The 17,576-nt window shown below is 45.2% G+C and overlaps 1 protein-coding gene across 1 annotated transcript in view; it reads right to left on the bottom strand.

The window, feature by feature from the left end:
• STAB2 (stabilin 2) overlaps positions 1–17,576 on the bottom strand; it is a 151,279-nt gene that overhangs the window by 87,692 nt on the left and 46,011 nt on the right. Inside the window, exons 11-20 of the mRNA XM_068559982.1 lie at positions 16,371–16,453; positions 14,823–14,972; positions 13,414–13,557; positions 12,949–13,005; positions 12,675–12,800; positions 8,146–8,199; positions 7,781–7,861; positions 5,308–5,460; positions 3,418–3,480; positions 699–785 (exon numbers count right to left, since the gene is read on the bottom strand). Of these exons, the coding sequence (XP_068416083.1) occupies positions 699–785; positions 3,418–3,480; positions 5,308–5,460; positions 7,781–7,861; positions 8,146–8,199; positions 12,675–12,800; positions 12,949–13,005; positions 13,414–13,557; positions 14,823–14,972; positions 16,371–16,453 (998 nt within the window). The remainder of the gene's footprint in view (positions 1–698; positions 786–3,417; positions 3,481–5,307; positions 5,461–7,780; positions 7,862–8,145; positions 8,200–12,674; positions 12,801–12,948; positions 13,006–13,413; positions 13,558–14,822; positions 14,973–16,370; positions 16,454–17,576) is intronic.

Here is a 17,576-nt window from a genome sequence, read left to right as displayed (position 1 = left end):
ATGGCATGGCTTGTGCTCAGTCACCTGTTCACCACAGATCTCCTGAGGGCCGCCCCGGGCTGCCGGCTTGGCCCTGGCCCTGTGACAGCAAGACAGATAAAGGCTTGTGCTCATGGAGCCCGTGTTCTATCTAGTCAGGGAAGAGATGATACATTTAAAAAAAAAAAAAAAAAGAGGATTTCAGATAGCAGTTAAGTGCCGGGAAAACAAAGTGCCGTTATCAAGTGGTGGCAGGTGGGCGCAGAGGTGTGGGGACATGGGCGGGGGGGCACTGTGGATTAGGCAGTGACAGAGGACATGAGGGTTGGATGGAGACTTGAGAGATCAGTCAGCCCCAAGAAAACCTGGAAGAACATTCTTCCAGGAGGGAATGGCAAAGGCACACACGCTGAGGCGGGAATGAGGGTGAGAGACAGGCCAGGGACACTGCAGAGGGTGGGCCGTGCAGGGTAGTGTCAAGGGTGTGGGCTCCATATTAAGCATGATGGGAACCATGGGATGAAGGGACGCAGGGAGGGGGTGACCTGGCCGCCATGTGGGGACTCTGCCCTTCCCTTCCTTTGCAAGAAGACATGGTCAAGGCCCCATGGGCAACCTGTGACTCACAGACCCTGGGGCCCAAGAGCTGCCCAGCCCTGCGGGCTTCCGTGCAGGCCTTGGTGGCCTGGATAAGGGCCCCGGCCACACACAAGCCTCACCTTCACGGTGGCATTACAGTATCTGGCACAGCCATTCTTCAGGCTCCTGATTCGGCCAGTGTAGACACATTTGCGTATGAAGAGTGTCTGGAAGAAAGCCAATGAGGAAGAGCATCGCAGTCTGCATTTTGAGGTCCTCTGGGCATGACTCGGCTTCTACAGACACTAGACAATCTACTTCTGTTTTACTGTCAGCGCCAGGAAAGAGTGCTAGAGCACACAGCACACACAGGGCCCAGGCAGAGCTGTCACCCTGTTAAGCCTCTGTTTCCTTGTTGGAAGAATACAGGCCAGGGTTTGCACGACGCAGGGCATATGTACCTTTCCATCCCTTCTCGTGCCCTGGAAGACGTTGTTAATCAATCAGGAAACACGTTCCTGTGCATTCAGGATGTGGCTTAGCCTCCCCTTCCAATTAATAACCATCCTTAACCACTTCCTATATAGAAATTTTGGAGCAATTAGAGATTTTCCTCCTAATTTGTACAAAGATCCGCCAAAAAAATTGTGAGAGTCTGAGTTTTCCTCTTGGGAATTGTGGGGTATAGGGGCAGATTTCTTTCTATTCTCTAACCTCTGATACCCACTCAGAATTACAGAGAACTACCATTTATTGAGAACCTACTAGGGTCAGACACATTGCCTGTATGAGGTCATCAATCTTCAACTCCATGTGGATATTTCTCATCCCTTTTTTATAGATGAGGAAACTGAGGCCCAGACACGTTAAATCCTTTTTCTTAAGAACACTGATAGTAAGTGGCAGGTCGAGTGAATGGATCTTACCACCTACTAACTTTAGGATCTCAGAGGCAAGTCATGCTGTCTGGTGGGCCTCAGCTGCCTAATCTGTGAAATAGGACAAAAATGCTGATCTCAAGTTTTGTGCCGAGCATTTAGTCCATGGCTCAAATTTTATGTTAGATAAAAATTGATATGGAGGTACTCCTTCATCTTAGGCTTCTACTTAAAAAGAGAGCAGTGAAAACCATGGGCAGTAAAATCCTAAAATCTTAAATGTCTAAAGGAATTCTGAGGTCGATGAGGAAGGACTATTCAACCCCCTTGTTGGCTGTCAGCCAAGTATAGACCATGGGAGCCTGGGAGGGGCAGTTTAGGGGTTCTCTTGGCTCTGACCCACGTGTCTCATTTTTTCCTTTCCTCTCTCCCTCCTCCTTCCTTGGGCTGAGGCAATGTAGGATCATGGTCTGCGTGTACCAGCTGTGTGACCTTGTGGGAGGGCTTTTATGTTTCCTCGCCTTAGTTCCCGGGTTACACTCTGGTTATAACGTGCCCCCCTCGTAGGTTTGCTGCACGATGCACTTAGAACAATGTCTGGCACACAGCGCTCACTGGGATGCCAGTCACCACGGTTTCCTCTTCCCTCCTCCCTCTCCATATCCCCTGGTTGACAGCATCCTGCAGGACTCGGGGTGATGGCTTCACTGAGCAAAATAAATATCTGAACACCTGTGCCTATTTAATGTTAATGTTTTTCTTTATGAAATGCTCCACAATAGGATGGTGTTAAAAAACTCATCACCTTCTTTAATAGCGATCTATTCCAGTGTGGAATGAACTGGCTGGTTGGGAAGTTCTTTCTTAGGATGAACTTAGAGGCAGGAACTTCTATCAACAATTTTACCTTAGAACACGTTGCTTTTGCCACCGGTAGAGTACTTACTTGGCCTGTCAATGATGCCAAGAAAAATGATCTGTTTTCCTTTTTAGATTAGAGCTTCTCAAGACCAAAACAAAACAAAACAATATCTTATTCATCTTCATGCTCCCTGAACCAGATCTATAATCCTCAGTGGATGTGTGCAGAATTCTATCAAGCTTGACAAGGTTCTGATGGCCCTAGTGTCATTTTTCTTGATATTTCTTGTATTTCTCTCCAGAATGATGCTTGGGGAGAGCAGGTACAAATGAAGGGTAGCAGAACATGCCACACCCGAATGTGCCACTTTGGCATATGGATTATTTTGCGCTAAAGGCGCTTGAAAAATAGCAGATACAAAAACAAAAAACAAAAAAAACTTGTGTAAGTTTAAGGTGTACCACATAGTAATAATGATTTGATGTAGGTATATATTGTGAAATATATTTCACATTTTAGTTACTTTTCCACAGTTACCTGTCTTTGCTCAACATACTATATAAAAACTTGGGTTTTGCTGTTTCTCCAGGTCTTCATTCTCCTGTGGAAGCTCTTATGTATGTGTAAAAACCTGTGCTTTTCTCCTGTTAATTTGTCTTATGTCAACTTAATTCTCAGGCCCAGCCAGAGACTGCAAGAGGGTGAGGGTGAAGCTTTGCCTCTCTTATGCAAACACTGGATTTTATTTCATAGGGCAAGTAGAGGGGGAACATTTACTGAGTGGCTATTTGATTTAGGCATTGCACTTGGAGTTTTATCTGTGCTAATCCTGCGGCTGCTAGTGGTGGTGTTATTATTATTATTTTTATTACTATTTGTGGATAAGAAAATTAGAGAAAATATGTGAAGCAACTTACCTTGGATAAATGAGCAAGGACTCAAACACAGATCTGTGGGCTGTCTTTCTACCATCCCCCCAGACATAGTAGGCTAAGAGCTAACCTTATGCTACCCCAGTTGGAATGAATATCTTTTAAGAGGGGAAGATGGAAAGGATGAGAAACCACACCAGTGGGGTTGCTTGGGTGATGTGTGCTTCCCTGAAGCTGTCACACTCACTGTGGGCTCAGAGTCGGCAGGACATTTGCTCCAATACACCAGGGAACAGCTCACACAAGTGCCCTGGAAGGAAAGACTGCAGGTCAGTACAGGCGTCCCTGTAAGAGGGAGTGGCAGGCCACGTGTCTGGCCTCATGCATCCTCCCGGTGAAGGGTTCCCACTAGTGTACCACTCTTGGCCTCTCTCCCCGCCCCTACTGCCTCCTCACCAGAGAGAAGGAATTTGGGAGAAGGAAGTGGGCCTGCTCAGAGCAGCCCCTTCCTCATCCCCTGCCAGGGTCAGACAGGCCTCAGGCTTCTGGTCGACCCTCGGCCGTGCAGAGCGGCACCTGCCACTGAGGGGACACTGCAGCTGCCCGCCTGTGCCAGGGATGTAGTACTAGCATTGGCCACACGCTCAAGTCCCTGTTCTCCAATTAGCTTAGCAGTAACGAGGCTGAACATTGAATCTCTGCCTTTCAGTCTCCTGGGCTTCTTCCTCCATTGGTTCTGAATTCAGGAGGAAGAAAAGGGGTGTGTGCCTCCAAATCTCTCCAGAGCCATTCTCTGACCTTCTCTACTGTGCTCTGTGCTCCAGCAGGTGAACCTTGAAGGATGGTCTCTTGGGGCCCCTTGCCAGTTTCTAACTGGTCTTGGTGAGGTGCCAGCAGGATATTGGTGGGTAGGAGGAGAACAAGGTCAAGGTATTTCTTTCCTGCTCCCTCTCTGCTCGAGCACCGTTCCTACAGCTCCTGATGGATACCTCTTCTTCCATTCTCCCCACTCTCACTGGGTTCAGGTAACTCCAGCCCCTCCCCACCCTTGACTCTCTGGTGGTAATGGTTTCGTGCCAGTGCTTCTCCTTGGATGCCCCAGCATCAGGTGCTTGCTTCCTCAGCCCTGCCCACCCCTCTGTAGCGGCTTCTTCATTAAAGTCTCTTAATTTGAACCCTTGGGATAAATTCTGCTTCCTGCAGGGACCCTAACCAGTACAGAGACTTATTAATTAAGCCTCTAAACTTCAAACATACATGCCCAAAGGCAGCTATGGGTTCAGCCTGCTGAAAACTGAGACTTCTAGAAGAGACCAGCTGCTCCTACTGTTTACTAGTTCTCAATAGTTTCCAGAGAAACATTTGTACTTTTAACAGACCTAATGGAAACCACCCTAAACCACACAGAGCAGACTGATTTGACTTTAAACCCAGAGAAAATAGTACAAGAAGACCTCAGTCTAAGGCAGTCATTGGGAAGCCCTTCTTATTTAACCAGAATTCTTTTGGTTGTGGCTCAAACCCACATCTTAATTCTTTTCTTTGCGGAGATGGAGAACAAGTTCTTGAACGACCTGCAGAAAAGACTCAATAGGAGTCAATAATTAGACTTGTTCAGAGCTCCCCCCCACCCCACCCCCGAGCAGCTGCCATTCAAGTTCAGGGAAGGAAGTCTGGAGGACAAGGGCAGCCCTAACTCCCTGCCTTGTTGCAGGGTTGCTCTGTTCCTGGTTGTTCAAAATCTTGTTGAAATTTAGTTGCTCTGATTAAAACCAGCTGAGCCAAAAAGTTGCAATGGAAACAGGAAACCTTGATTTTGGACTGCTGGCTTCCAGAACTGTGAGAGAATACATTTTTGTTGCTTTAAGCCACTTAGTCTGTGGTAACTTGTTATGGCAGCTCTAGAAAACGAATATACCAGGGTAGCAACTATCAGTTTGGAAATACCCCCAGGAACTCTGGTTCACGTTTGATGAGATAAGACCTCAGACCCTCCTGCCTCTTCACAAAGACGGAAAGGGCTTCCAAATGAGGCTCAAGTGTGAAACTATCCTCGTCAGCTCCCTCAGAATTGTGAGAGAAGTGTCTGCTCTGTGGGGCTGTTTAGGGTCCTCATTGAGCTTCCTAGTTTTCTTACCAGTTTCATCTCTCTCTTTGTTTCATCACATCGGTGGGGCAGGATTGGGACGATGGAGGGAGGAATAAGGACTCCAGTCAGTGTGTAAATCCGGCCGTTTTTGGCAACGACCTCCATTTCTTCCATTGCCACGTCATTTGCCAGAATTTGTCCCTGGAAGGAAGCAATGGCATCTTTCATCTTTCTGTACTGAGGAGCACCAGGGTCCCCAGGCAGAGCTGAATGGTGGCGACCTCTCGAAAGAGCCTTCAACTTCACTTAACTTTCCACTGAGTGGAAGATTGTGATGAGAAGGGCTTGGCTGACAGGGAAAGATGAATCTGTTGAATGAATTCTTGACTGACTCCAAGCAAGGATGTCCTTGCGGAAATGGTCCTTGCCGGTGCCGGACTGGGGAAGAGGCATAACTATTCCAGCTCTGCAATATGTTTGCTATGAGACCTTGGGTAAACCGTTTTACCCCTGTGGTGAAATGGGGACCCATTCTTTCAGATACATTTAGTGGCCTTGTACCAGACTCTGCTTTAGGGTCTGGGGAGATATCAGGGAACAAACCCAGACAAGTTCCTGCTTATACTGTAGGCGAGGGAGCAGAAAATGAACAAATCAGCAAAGAATTCTGATCTCTACTTTCCTCCCAAATGTGCTACCCCAGCAATATTAATGGCAGCACCATCCTTCTGGGGGCTCCAATCAGAAGCTCAGGAGTCATCTTTGGCTTCCTCCTTCCTCATCCCCCATCCAGTCCATCAGCACCTTCTGTTGGTCTGCCTTTCAAAATACCTTCAGAATTCAACCACTTCTTACCATGTCTCTGCTACCACCCTGCTCTGAGTCACCATCATTCTTTTCTTTTACGTTAAAAAAATTTTTTTATACCATTCCTGAAGGTTACTTTCCATTTACAGTTATTAGAAAATATTGGCTCTATGCCCCGTGCTGTACAATACTTCCTTGAGCCTACCTTACACCTCGGCCTGTCTCCCCACTAGCCGCCATCATTCTTCTCTGAGTTATTACATTCACCTCCCAACCAGTCTCCCAAAACGTATGTCTGATCATGTCATTCCACTGCTCAAAATCCTCTAATGGCTTTTTATCTCATTCAAAGTAAGAACCTACATCCTGGCCCCAAGTTCTTAGGCCATGTGTGACCTGACCCCACCTCTCCTTCTCCCTCCTACCGCCTTGCCCTCCTCCTACCTCTCTCTCCTTTCCTCCCTCTGCTCTGACCCCGAGGTCCTTGCTGTTCCTCAACCCGATCAGCATGTGCCTTGCTTCGCACCTTTGCACTTTCTGTTTCCTGTCTCTGGAATGCTCTTTCCCCAGCTATTCACATTGCCTGTTCCTTCATTTCCATCAGGTCTTTGCTCACCTATTTTCTTCTCCATGAGGATTTCTTAGACACTTTATCTAAAACATCAGCCCCACTCCCACTTTCTAGTTCCCATCCTTGCTTGCTGTTTTTTGCCTCAGCGCATACTACTCTCTGATATATGATATATTTAACTCACTTATTATCTATTGTCCTATGTACTAGAAGGAAAGTTCCACGCAACCAGGGACTTTTATCTGTTTGCTTCCTGGTCCAACCTTGAGGGCCTAGAATGGTGTCTGACACACCTGAGGCACTCAACAGAAACTTGCTGGGAGAATTCCCTGGTAGTCCAGTGGTTAGGACTCAGTGCTTTCATGGCCGTGGCCCTGGGTTCAATCCCTGGTTGGGGAACTAAGATCCCACAGGCTGTGCAGCTTGGCCAAAAACACAAAACAAAACAAACAAATAAAACCAAAACAAACAGGAACTTGCTGAAAGGATGACAGGGCATCATCATCACCATCCACAGTGAATCAACAGGAGACATAATCTCTATGCTGCCATATTTCTGCCGATATTACAACCCTGAGGAGTTAGCAGAATAATACTTTGAGTTTACTACGTAAACTCAAAGTTTGAGTTTCTTATATAAATCATGTTCCCTCCCACCTCAGGGCCTTTGCACCTGCTCTCCCTTCCGCCTGGAACTCTCTTCTACTCATCTCTGCCCAAGTTCACATTACTCATCCTTTCAAGCTTGGCCAAAGCATCATCTCCTGACTGAGGACTTCTGGATTCCCAGATCTGCTTGGCCTCCTTCTGCTGTGAGCCCCCACAGCCCTCTTAACTTCCTCTTGGGGCCCCTGCTTATAACTGTAATTAAATAATTAACTGGTCACTAATTAGTTGCTTAAAGTTGTTTTCCTTGCTGGGACGTAAGCCTGTTTTTTTCACTGCTTTATTCTTGGCTTCTAGTTCAGACTCACACATGGAGTTGCTCAGCAGGTATCTGCTGAAAGACATAACAAATGAATGAAATAATCATAAAGGGTTGAAGCCCGTGAATTAGCGTCGAGGTAGGATAACCCGATGAACAATCATAAGCAGAGAAAAATGCATTTGAGCAATGACGTCAGCAGTAGAGTTTTCACCTACGTTGTCGGTCGTGTTGAACCGTATGATCTGGTTGGCCATGCTCCTAATGTGAGGGGTCGAAATGAGGGCAGCCACTTCTAGCTGCAAGAACAAGAGAACAATAGAGACACTGAGAGCGGCACCCAAATCCTCACTGGAAAAAATAGCTTGAAAGCTTCTGAAATAAGTGACAGGAGCTTTGAGGTCACGAGTTTTTGTGGCTTGGAAGATTTCTTTGATGACAGGCTCATTATTCACTGCTCAGCGTGTGCTCAGAGCACCAGATAACGAACAACTGTCACACGTTCTCTAGCACTAAAATATTGGAATTTAAGGTCAGGTATCTTGAAAGCAAGGAAAAAATACCACAGAAAAGTGGGGCTGACCTGGGTAAACGGGACAATATGGTATCTGACGAGTTCCAGAAGCTTCCGAGATCCCTGCAATGGAATCAAAATACTTCTTTAGTCACTGAGGAAAACACAGATTTCCCTCTCTTGTTCAGACTTCCTCAAATGACTTTGCACACTTGGTCAAGAAAAACAAATGACCCATAATCTCTTTACTGGGAAGTCCAGGGTGAGAAAAGCCCCCTCCCCCAAATAGCTAACATTCACCAAATTTTTACTTTATGGCAGGGGCTATTCTGAAAACATTATATGCACATCTCATTTAAGCCTCCCAACAGCCCTGTGAGGTGGGGATACTATTGACTCATTACATGTGTGCTAACACTGAGTTTTAAAGCCATGTCCAAGGTCACAAAGCTAACTTAGGATACAAGCCGAAGAAGTAACTCAAGCTCTCAGTCACCTTGCTCCATCACCTCTCTCCATGTCTAAGGCTACATTCCAGGTCTTCTAAGACAGCCTCAGTTTATGATTCTGTTTCACTCTCTCTAAATAACCATGTGCTTGTTAGACCATGTACTGGTTATTTAGGAACATACAGTCCTTGTTAGGAATATCTGGCCAGGACTCTTTCTCCTTCTGTGTTCTCGTGGTACATGTTCATCTCTCCATCAAGGTCCTTTCCAGGGTTTCTCCTGCTTCAGGAAACAGAAGCAGCAGTGGAGAAAAAAGAGAGTCTTGGGACCCTAAGCAGGATGAGCAGTCCCCATACGGGTGCCCTGGAGACAGTGTACGGAATTGAGGAGCACAGGACCGCTCTCCCTGGTGGAAGGCGGCAGCAGCAGTGGCGGGCGGCTGTGGTATGTCTGTAATCTCCCAGCTGAATCAGAGCTGGGGTTACAAGCTTTGAAGCGCTGAATTCTGCTGCTTCAGTGGCACTGCCACGGTTACTCTATCTTGGAAAGGTGAAGGATGACAAATCAAGATCATAATAACCTCCAAGAGGCTGACCATGTTAGGGACATGTTCCAACAGCATGAGGTCCCAGGTGGAGAGAAAGCCCTGTCGAACCTGAGTTCCATTCACTCAGACCCCTCTCTGCATTCCCCCTTGGCCCCTATGCCAGGGGGAATTACCTGTAAGTAGAGTGACCACACATCCTGGTTTGTCTAGTACAATCCTGGCTTTTATACCTATCATCCTGGCAGCCCCATTCACTCTCAAAAGTGTCCTGGTGTGGACACTCGTCAGGCCACCATATCTATACATCAATAGCATTATGTGCAGGGCAGGGTTACCAATAAGAATGTTGAAGTTGACCACCAGTTGGCCAGCCCTGGAAGTGATGGTTTCTGTAGCTCTGGTTCTGTTACCATGAGACTCTGAGCAAATCACTTAGCCTCTGTGTCTTAACTTCCCCTTACAGCTACTTTATGGTACCCAGAAGTGAGGACTTGCAGGCAGAAGCAATGCCATTACACGTTTGGATGCTAAGTGGCAGAAAGGGTGGGAAAAAGTGGGGACCGCTGGAAAATATCAGACAAAAGTAGACTGCAAACTCCCAGAAGGCAGGGACTGGGTCTGTTACTGTGTCCCCAGCCAGCAGAGTATAGGGCACATGACAGGACCTACATAAACATTTGTGCCAATAAGTTAAAAGGAGGAGGGGAAGAGTCCTGAGAAGGGCACTGAACTGGACCTCAGGAACCTGAGTTTAATTGTGGTTCTGCTTCTGTGTGACCTTGAGCAAGCCACTCAGCACCTCTAGTCTGCAAAACAACAGGGTTTGTATGGACCCCTTCCACCCTCTAATTCTATAGGAAGACCTTATCAACTGGATAATCCACTTCTAAAGCCTCAAGAATTAATTGGCGTTGGATCCTTTTTACAAGAAACAGGAGAATGAAAGGGACAAAGGAATTGATCAGCATCACTCTGCCACCGTGTGTGCCTGCCACCTCATCTGGCTGGGGGCCATATCATTCAGATAGAGTTTAGTCCAGTGAGGCTCAGGTCGACAGGATGTGCTTTCAGGCGCTGTCGTTGGAGAGCCTTTTGGTGCAGTGCATTCTTTCCTTTATGAGGACATTCACTTCCGACTTGCTGTTTTAGATGAAAACGAACAACAACAACCAAAACCAAGCCTTTTGGTGCCAGAGACAGAAAGGGAAAGTTTTTCTACCAAATTGTGACTATAACTTTGAACTCCGTAAATTCACCTCTTTTTGTCCCATTTAGCTTGCAAGGTCTTTGTGAATTGGCAAGGGCTGGTCTCTTGCTCCCTTTGCTTTTATTTCTGTCTAGTTTGGTGATGAAGTCATAAACTGGGGCTTGTGATCGATAGCCATGGTCTCTGCAGGGATGGGATGGTTCAGAACTGAAAGTTTGCTTCAGAGAGAAGCAGAAAGATGCACTGGAAAGGAAACAACGCATTCCCAGAGCAGAATTAGAAAGTATTCTTCTAAGGAAATCATTTTTTTTTTTCCATTTCATTGGCATAACTGATGGGGATCTTCTTGTCTCCAGCTGAGGTTCCTCCCCGAAGATAAAGCTAAAGGATGCTCTTAAGATGGGTGGAGGGAGAAGGAGCTTCCCATAGGTTGAGGAATTTTAACCCACACTGACTCTGGACCAGAGAAACCGGTAGAAATGATGGTTCTATTCCTCACCTAGAAGTTGAAGTGGAAAAACTGTTTTAGACTCAGGATAAAGAGCCTTGAGGTTTTATATTCTTTGCGAGCAGAAAGATACCGCCTTTGAGAGAAATGAGGTTGAGAGCCAGGGGCAATGGTGTGCTGGTAAATCCCTTCTATGGGGAAGAAAATAAGCCCTGATTTATAACGTTGGCCAGTTTCCACGGTGTCCATATCCCTACCAGAGGCTGATTTCAAGCTACCGATGGGATCTCACTGAACGGCAAGAGACATAATCTACTCTCGAGAGCCTGACTGAAGCAGCTCCAGTCACCACTGGAAGGAGCTACAAGGAGAAAGAGAGGAGCTTCCCGAGCCAGGGTACTTGACAGAAAAGCAGGGAGGCTGATCTTTTCTATCCTAGTCAAAAGGCTTTGTTTTAATTTTCAATGTACCCGATTAGGTGTCTGAGAACTCCTTTGTTATTATTAAAAATATCTGTACCAAATTAGAAGCTATGCATTCAGAGAAGCCATATAATCTCAGAATTTTAATACCTTCCCAGGGGAGAAACGATTACTTCTTGGATTTAAAATTAAATATGAATGTGAGTTCTAAAGAGAAGAATGATAGTTTTCCTGTAATAGCTAGGTTTCAGGAAACTTGAGTGTGAATCATATTTTTAAAATAACACCCTAGTTTAAAGGCACTGGGAAGTCTGACTTTTTAAATGGAAACCTGTAGCAAATCTTCACATATCAATACGTTTAACATCTGTTTGTAATGTAAGAGATTACCTTCCGACTTAGCTCCTTGATACCTATTTTTTTTTTAATCCAAAGTATTCTGAATGCAAGATATCCTTGTAGGTACCTGAAGGTATTCCAGAAAGGGAATGTGAGCCTCTACATCATTCAGGCAACAAGTTTCTGAGTGCCAAAAAACAGTGTGACCTGGGATACCTGAGTTAGAAAGTTGGTGCTTACCAAAATGTCTATTTCTGGGCCTCATTCCACTGCCACGATATCAGAACGCTTGAGGTGAGCTTCTGGAATCAGCTTATTTAACAAGCTCCATGGGTAATTCTTAAGCATACTAAAGTTTGGGGATCACTACTCTAAAAGATTCAGACCCCCTCATTCTATATAGTCAACACTGATCTATATGAGGTCACAGGTAGTTTTGCCCCATTGCCAAGATGGTAGCAGGGCCTCAGGGTACTGAAAGAAAGCCTGTGGTCCTTCCTGTAATTGCACTATTTGACATTCTAATGAAAAAAATTCCGTAATTAGCTAACCTTCTTTACAGTTTAAGGCTGATATTTCTGGAAGAGGAAACACTTTAAATGGTATCAGTCATTTATACCCTAGAGTGAAAGAGTAAAAAATCTCCTTTCTTGAGGAGGACGTGAGAGAATTGAAGGTTTATGGTGTATAAGGAGAGGGTTATTGTGGAGAGAACTGAAAACAATAGAAAGGAGAGTCGGGAGCCCCTAAAAATAACATTTATTCCTCTTAAGTTTAGCCTAGACCTGGCCCAGAATGCCCTACATTAGGCTTCATTTTCTAGATGATTTTAGAGTTGTAGGGAACTTAAAATTATGATTTTGCTATTAAGAAATATTAGAAGAGCCAGGACAAATCAAACCAACCATTCAGAGCTGGGGTTGCAAATAGATTTTATTTCCTGTGCCCAGCCTGATCGACTGGTCTTATAGCTACTTGGAACTCTACTGAGGAGATTGTAGCCACATCGAGGCTTAGCTCCAGAATACTGTGATTGATTAATGATGTCTGCCTTTGTTTTGCAGAAGGGTAGATGGTGATACATGTGCTACTTATTTGTCATCCTTAATTTAGAAAAAGCCTGTATGGACAGAGACTGAAGCAGTGATCCTGACATGACACCATTAGAGTCAGTAAGATACAATACCTCTGAAGAAAGGAGATAATCGAGAGTGCCATCCTTCATGTTATTCAATGCTTCATCACTTGGAACAAAAACGGTATATGGTCCACCAATCCCATCCTCATCTAAGACATGTCCCACACTGGTTTCCTGCATTTGAGAAATGAAAATTTATATCTGCAACCTATCTCAGATAAACACCTGAATTCCCCAGCAAGTATTTATAATTGATACCCCTGCTAATTTTACAAAGGACTGGACATAAAACACTTTCTAGAAATTCATGAAAAGTACATACCTCTAACAAAGATCTGAACTTGCTGTATCTTGGTTGTAGCATTGTCATTATGGTTTGCTAAAAAGAGACATCTTGCTTAAGATTCAGTGAAAAAGAATAAGGTGGTTTAGGAAGTATTTAGATGCTCTAACATGAAAAGACTGATGACAGAGTTTACATGTAAGTGTGGATCTCCTCCATAAAGCACAAGGGGCAAATTTTCACGACAGCTGGTCTGAGTTGTCAGGTGTGACTATGAAAAAGGTCACAAAATCAACATCTTTCCTACACTTACTATATGCCTTTCTTTCTCTCTCAGAGGTGCCCAGAATTCTACTAAAAACAGAAATTATCCCGTTTTCCCCATGGTTGGGGTCCTAGTACAAGCACATAGTGCTGGCATTCATTTTCTTCTTGGGAGTGACTCTCCAGGGAGCAAAGGGAGATGGATTTGAGGTGACGTCACTTTTACCTGAAATATCTCACCTCAGTATTGCTCTCAAACGTGGGCGTCACCTTGTCCATGGCTCTGTCGAGGATGTGCAGGAGCCCGTTGGAAGCAATTATGTTCCCTTCTATAATTTTTACCTTCTTTTTGCCTCCATAGAGTTTAAGCTTCAGGTGACTGTCCTAAAACACCAAGGAAAAATAAAAATTAATGTGTGCCCTTGAAAAATCGAGCACTGGATAAGAAGAAGTCTTAAATCCTTGGGTTCTGCCATTTATTGGCTGTGTGATCTTGGATGAGTTCCTTATCCCCAAAATGGGAATGATGGTTTCTGCTCAACTGAGTTCACAGGTCTTTCATTAAGATCAAATGAGATAACATATGAAATCACTTTTGACTACCAGTGATTGCTAAATGAGAATAAGGCATTATAGTCTCCCCGCCACAGATGGCAAGCTACAAAAAGGCCCCAAACTATTCAATTTATCGTAAATTCATTACCTACTTCAGTGTTTTGGACAGAAGAGGCACACAATAAAACATATTTGTTGAATGAATAAAGGAATGAATGCATGTCCTTGTGAGAAAGGAAACCACATCTTCCTCTGTCTGTCTGTCCGTCCATCCATCCATCCATCCATCCACCCTCACACACACACAGTACAACCCACTGGTGAAGGATTCAGGCTTTGGGGTCAGGCAGACCTGCCTTTGAATCGTGGCTCTGGCCCTTACTGTGCGACCTCTCAGTTTTCCCATTGGAAGAGACTTCATAGGGCTGTTGTGAGCCTTATGTAACACAAATCCAGATTTACCCCAGTACCTTGCATGTAGTAAGTGCTCATTAATCTATCAACTATTGATATTTGGTGAAATGCAACAGGATAGGTCATAACCCCTCCCCACACACACACTCTCTCTGTTGACTGACCATGTGCCCTTCAGCTCAGTAAAATCACAAAAAGAGTTATTCGTGAAAGAGGAGGAAGATATTTTAAAAACAAAACAGAATTAATGGTATTGGGAGAGATGCAATGTTGAGTTGGAGAGGATGGATAAACCCCAGCAATCTAAAACAAACAATCCATTTCCTTCGTAAGATGAGTGCTGATCTGGCTTTCTGCTGATGCTTCCAGGAAAAAGGTTTACTGTAAATTTCTCCTTCCTGCTGGCAGTTGAATGATGGTTGTCTTGAAAACTAATTCAGACCAGAGTGAAATCACTTTACAATTCCCTTTCTGTAACAGTCCACCCCTCTCCTACTTGACCCTTTCCTGTGTTGCTCTCCATTTTTTTCCTGTGTAGGGAAGTGCTCTGACAAGTAAGGAACAAGGAAGGGAGTTCTTTGGAACCTTTCATGACCCCCGGACACCAAGAGAGAGCTGGCTATGGCCATCGACTCAGTGAGCAGCTTCATTCTGGGAGTGAAAATCAGAGAGACCCTCACCTTATCACCACTGAAGATTTCCCCTGACTTTCCGGTCAAAGTATAGAATGTGTCTGTGTTATTCATTCGCTCGGTGCTCATCTGCCCAGCAATCATGTGGAGTTTCACAAAGTACTGAGCAGCTTCGTTATTCAGCAAAAGCTCTTTTACCTGAGAAAAGAAAGCCGATTCCTTCAGTCTCTACTGTGGTTTGAAGGGGAAAATGAGGTCTGTGATTCAGGTTATGACTTGTTTAGCATCAAAAACATCAAAGTTAGTTCACCCTGACTTGAGTTTGGGCTCTTTCAGATACAGACGACTTTCCCAGAGATAAGCTGCCCTAAGCCAGGGCTCAAAGGGAGCAGAAATCTGGAGGTGAGGCGCGGTATGCTCTTAAACCATGGGGGGTGCTCTGGGAGGGAACCGGACATCGTGGGGGAGAGCACAGCGCTGGGGCCAGGAGGACCAACGTGGTTGGCCGGTGCTGAGGGGTCAGTCGTCTTGAGCCCAGGAAGCAGCTGGGAATGAAATATGAAATTGTGGGAAAAGACCCAGTAGAGTGGACCGATGGAGCTTTTGAAAAGCAAAATTTAGATTTTCGAAATCCTTTGGATCAAATTGACATTTTGTCAATATTATATTGTCAACAATCACTCAGAGACCTTTTCTCAACTCTGTGCAAATTCAATCTGTACATTAAACAAGAGACCACATGCAAAGTGTCTAGCCCAGATGCCTTCAATATTCACCGGTTCTCCTTCCCCACAGGAGACATGTGAGTACATCTCTGAAGATTAATGACAGATTCGTCTTGGTCGGATGAATGGTGGTGGCATATTAGGAGGAGAGAGTCTGAAACTCGCTGGGTGTTAATTGAATGCAGCACAAATTATGATCACAAAATATCTTGGATATTTTTGTGATCGTGTATAAACCGAAACAAACCAATTTCACACAAATCAGTGTGTTCATTACCTACGTTAAACCAAATCTAAGTATTGCACCGATACCATGGGAAACCTCCACTGGGCACTATGGGTTTCATTCCCACTGGTTGACATCATTTGAGACAGCAGCCGCTCACATTGAAGACTACAGTTCTCTTCTAGTTTCCACTACCGCTGTTACCATTTATGATGATTTTAAAGAAACAAATACTTAGCTGGCATGTTGATTTAATTCTTTCTGTGGGAAGTGAGCAGTTTTGCATTATGCAAATCTTATTTATCACGTGACTACAGTTGAGGACCCTTAGTGATTACCCTTGATGGGTAATGACTGGAAGGGGGCACTGGGGGAGGCTTGTAGGGAGCTGGAAATGGTCTCGCTAGATACATCGACACGCACTTTGTGACAGTTCATTGAGTTGTGCACTTACTGTTTGTATACTATCTGTAAGGACGTTTTATTTTGCTCAAAGAATTTTACACAAAAATTGCCATCTCATCATCAGTAGGTTTAATTTTAATGGGGTTTCCCACTTTAAATAAAGAGGGTACTATCTACTAAGGTTTTTTTTTTTTTTACATTAGTCCTTATTTATAAAACAAGGTTATTTAAAATACTTACATTGAATCCTTTTAATCCCTTGTCTGTCGGCAACAGCACGGTAAATGGTCCCAGGTTACTCAGTGGCCAAGCATAGACTTTGTCTTAGGAGTTGAAATACACAAAGAAAGAAAACACCAAATGGGTCAGTAGCACATGAGGAGTAAAATCAGGCAATGCCCCTTGTGGTCCACTTAGACCCTCTGACTCCTGAGCTTCTCTGTTCTAATTGGGATCACGCAGGCCCTAGGTGACCTGGGAAGCTAAGAACGTGAGGCCCCCAAGTGTTCCTCACAACTGTGTGATTCTTCCTGTAGCCACAGTCTTGACTCAAAGATACCCTGGGATGAGAGGTTCCATGAGGGTCATGTGACAAAGTCCTTGGACAACCCCTGCCCCTGTGCCCGACTTTCTGACCTGTTGCCATCTCAGTGAGTAAAGATGCAGCCCTTGCTCCACCAGGGCCAGCTCAGAAGAGCCTCATTCTTGGGACTTCCCTGGTGGCTCAGTGGTTAAGAATCCGCCTGCCAATGCAGGGGACACGGGTTCGAGTCCTGGTCCGGGAGGATCCTACATGCCTTGGAGCAACTAACCCTGTGTGCCACAACTACTGAGCCCACGTGCCACAACTACTGAAGCCTGTGCGCCTAGAGCTCGCGCTCCGCAACAACAGAAGCCACCTCAGTGAGAAGCCCGCGCACCACAACGAAGAGTAGCCCCCGCTCGCCGCACCTAGAGAAAGCCCGTGCGCAGCAACGAAGACCCAACGCAGCCAAACATAAATAAATTAATTAATTAATCAAAATAAATAAATTAAAAAAACGAAGACCCAACGCAGCCACACATTAAAAAAAAAAAAAAAAAGCGCCTCATTCTTGGTTTAATGCTTTGTTGTTGCCATTGTGAAATGCTCAATGCTTTTTGAACAAAGAACCCCTGTCTTTTCATTTTGTACTGGGCTCTAGAAATTTTATAGCTGGTCCTGTTCCATGCCCCTGGGGAGGCGGGGACAGCAGGATGGGCTCTGTGCTCTCACACAGGAGGCAGCGTGCCCCACACCTCATAAACCGGGCAGGTGACTGGACTTTGTCCAGGGAAATGTCTAAAGGACACTGTCCCCCTTGTCTGTTCTCACTGATATTCTAAGAGTGTGTAGAGGAAGGCGGGAGAGCCCTGAGGTCTGCCAGTAATGCCTGACTTCCTGGGGGGTGTCTTGCAAAGAGCGGG

The sequence above is a fragment of the Eschrichtius robustus genome, chromosome 13 (assembly GCF_028021215.1).
Source record: "Eschrichtius robustus isolate mEscRob2 chromosome 13, mEscRob2.pri, whole genome shotgun sequence".
NCBI classification, from domain to species: Eukaryota; Metazoa; Chordata; class Mammalia; order Artiodactyla; family Eschrichtiidae; genus Eschrichtius; species Eschrichtius robustus.
This window is presented reverse-complemented; position numbering and strand designations above follow the sequence as displayed.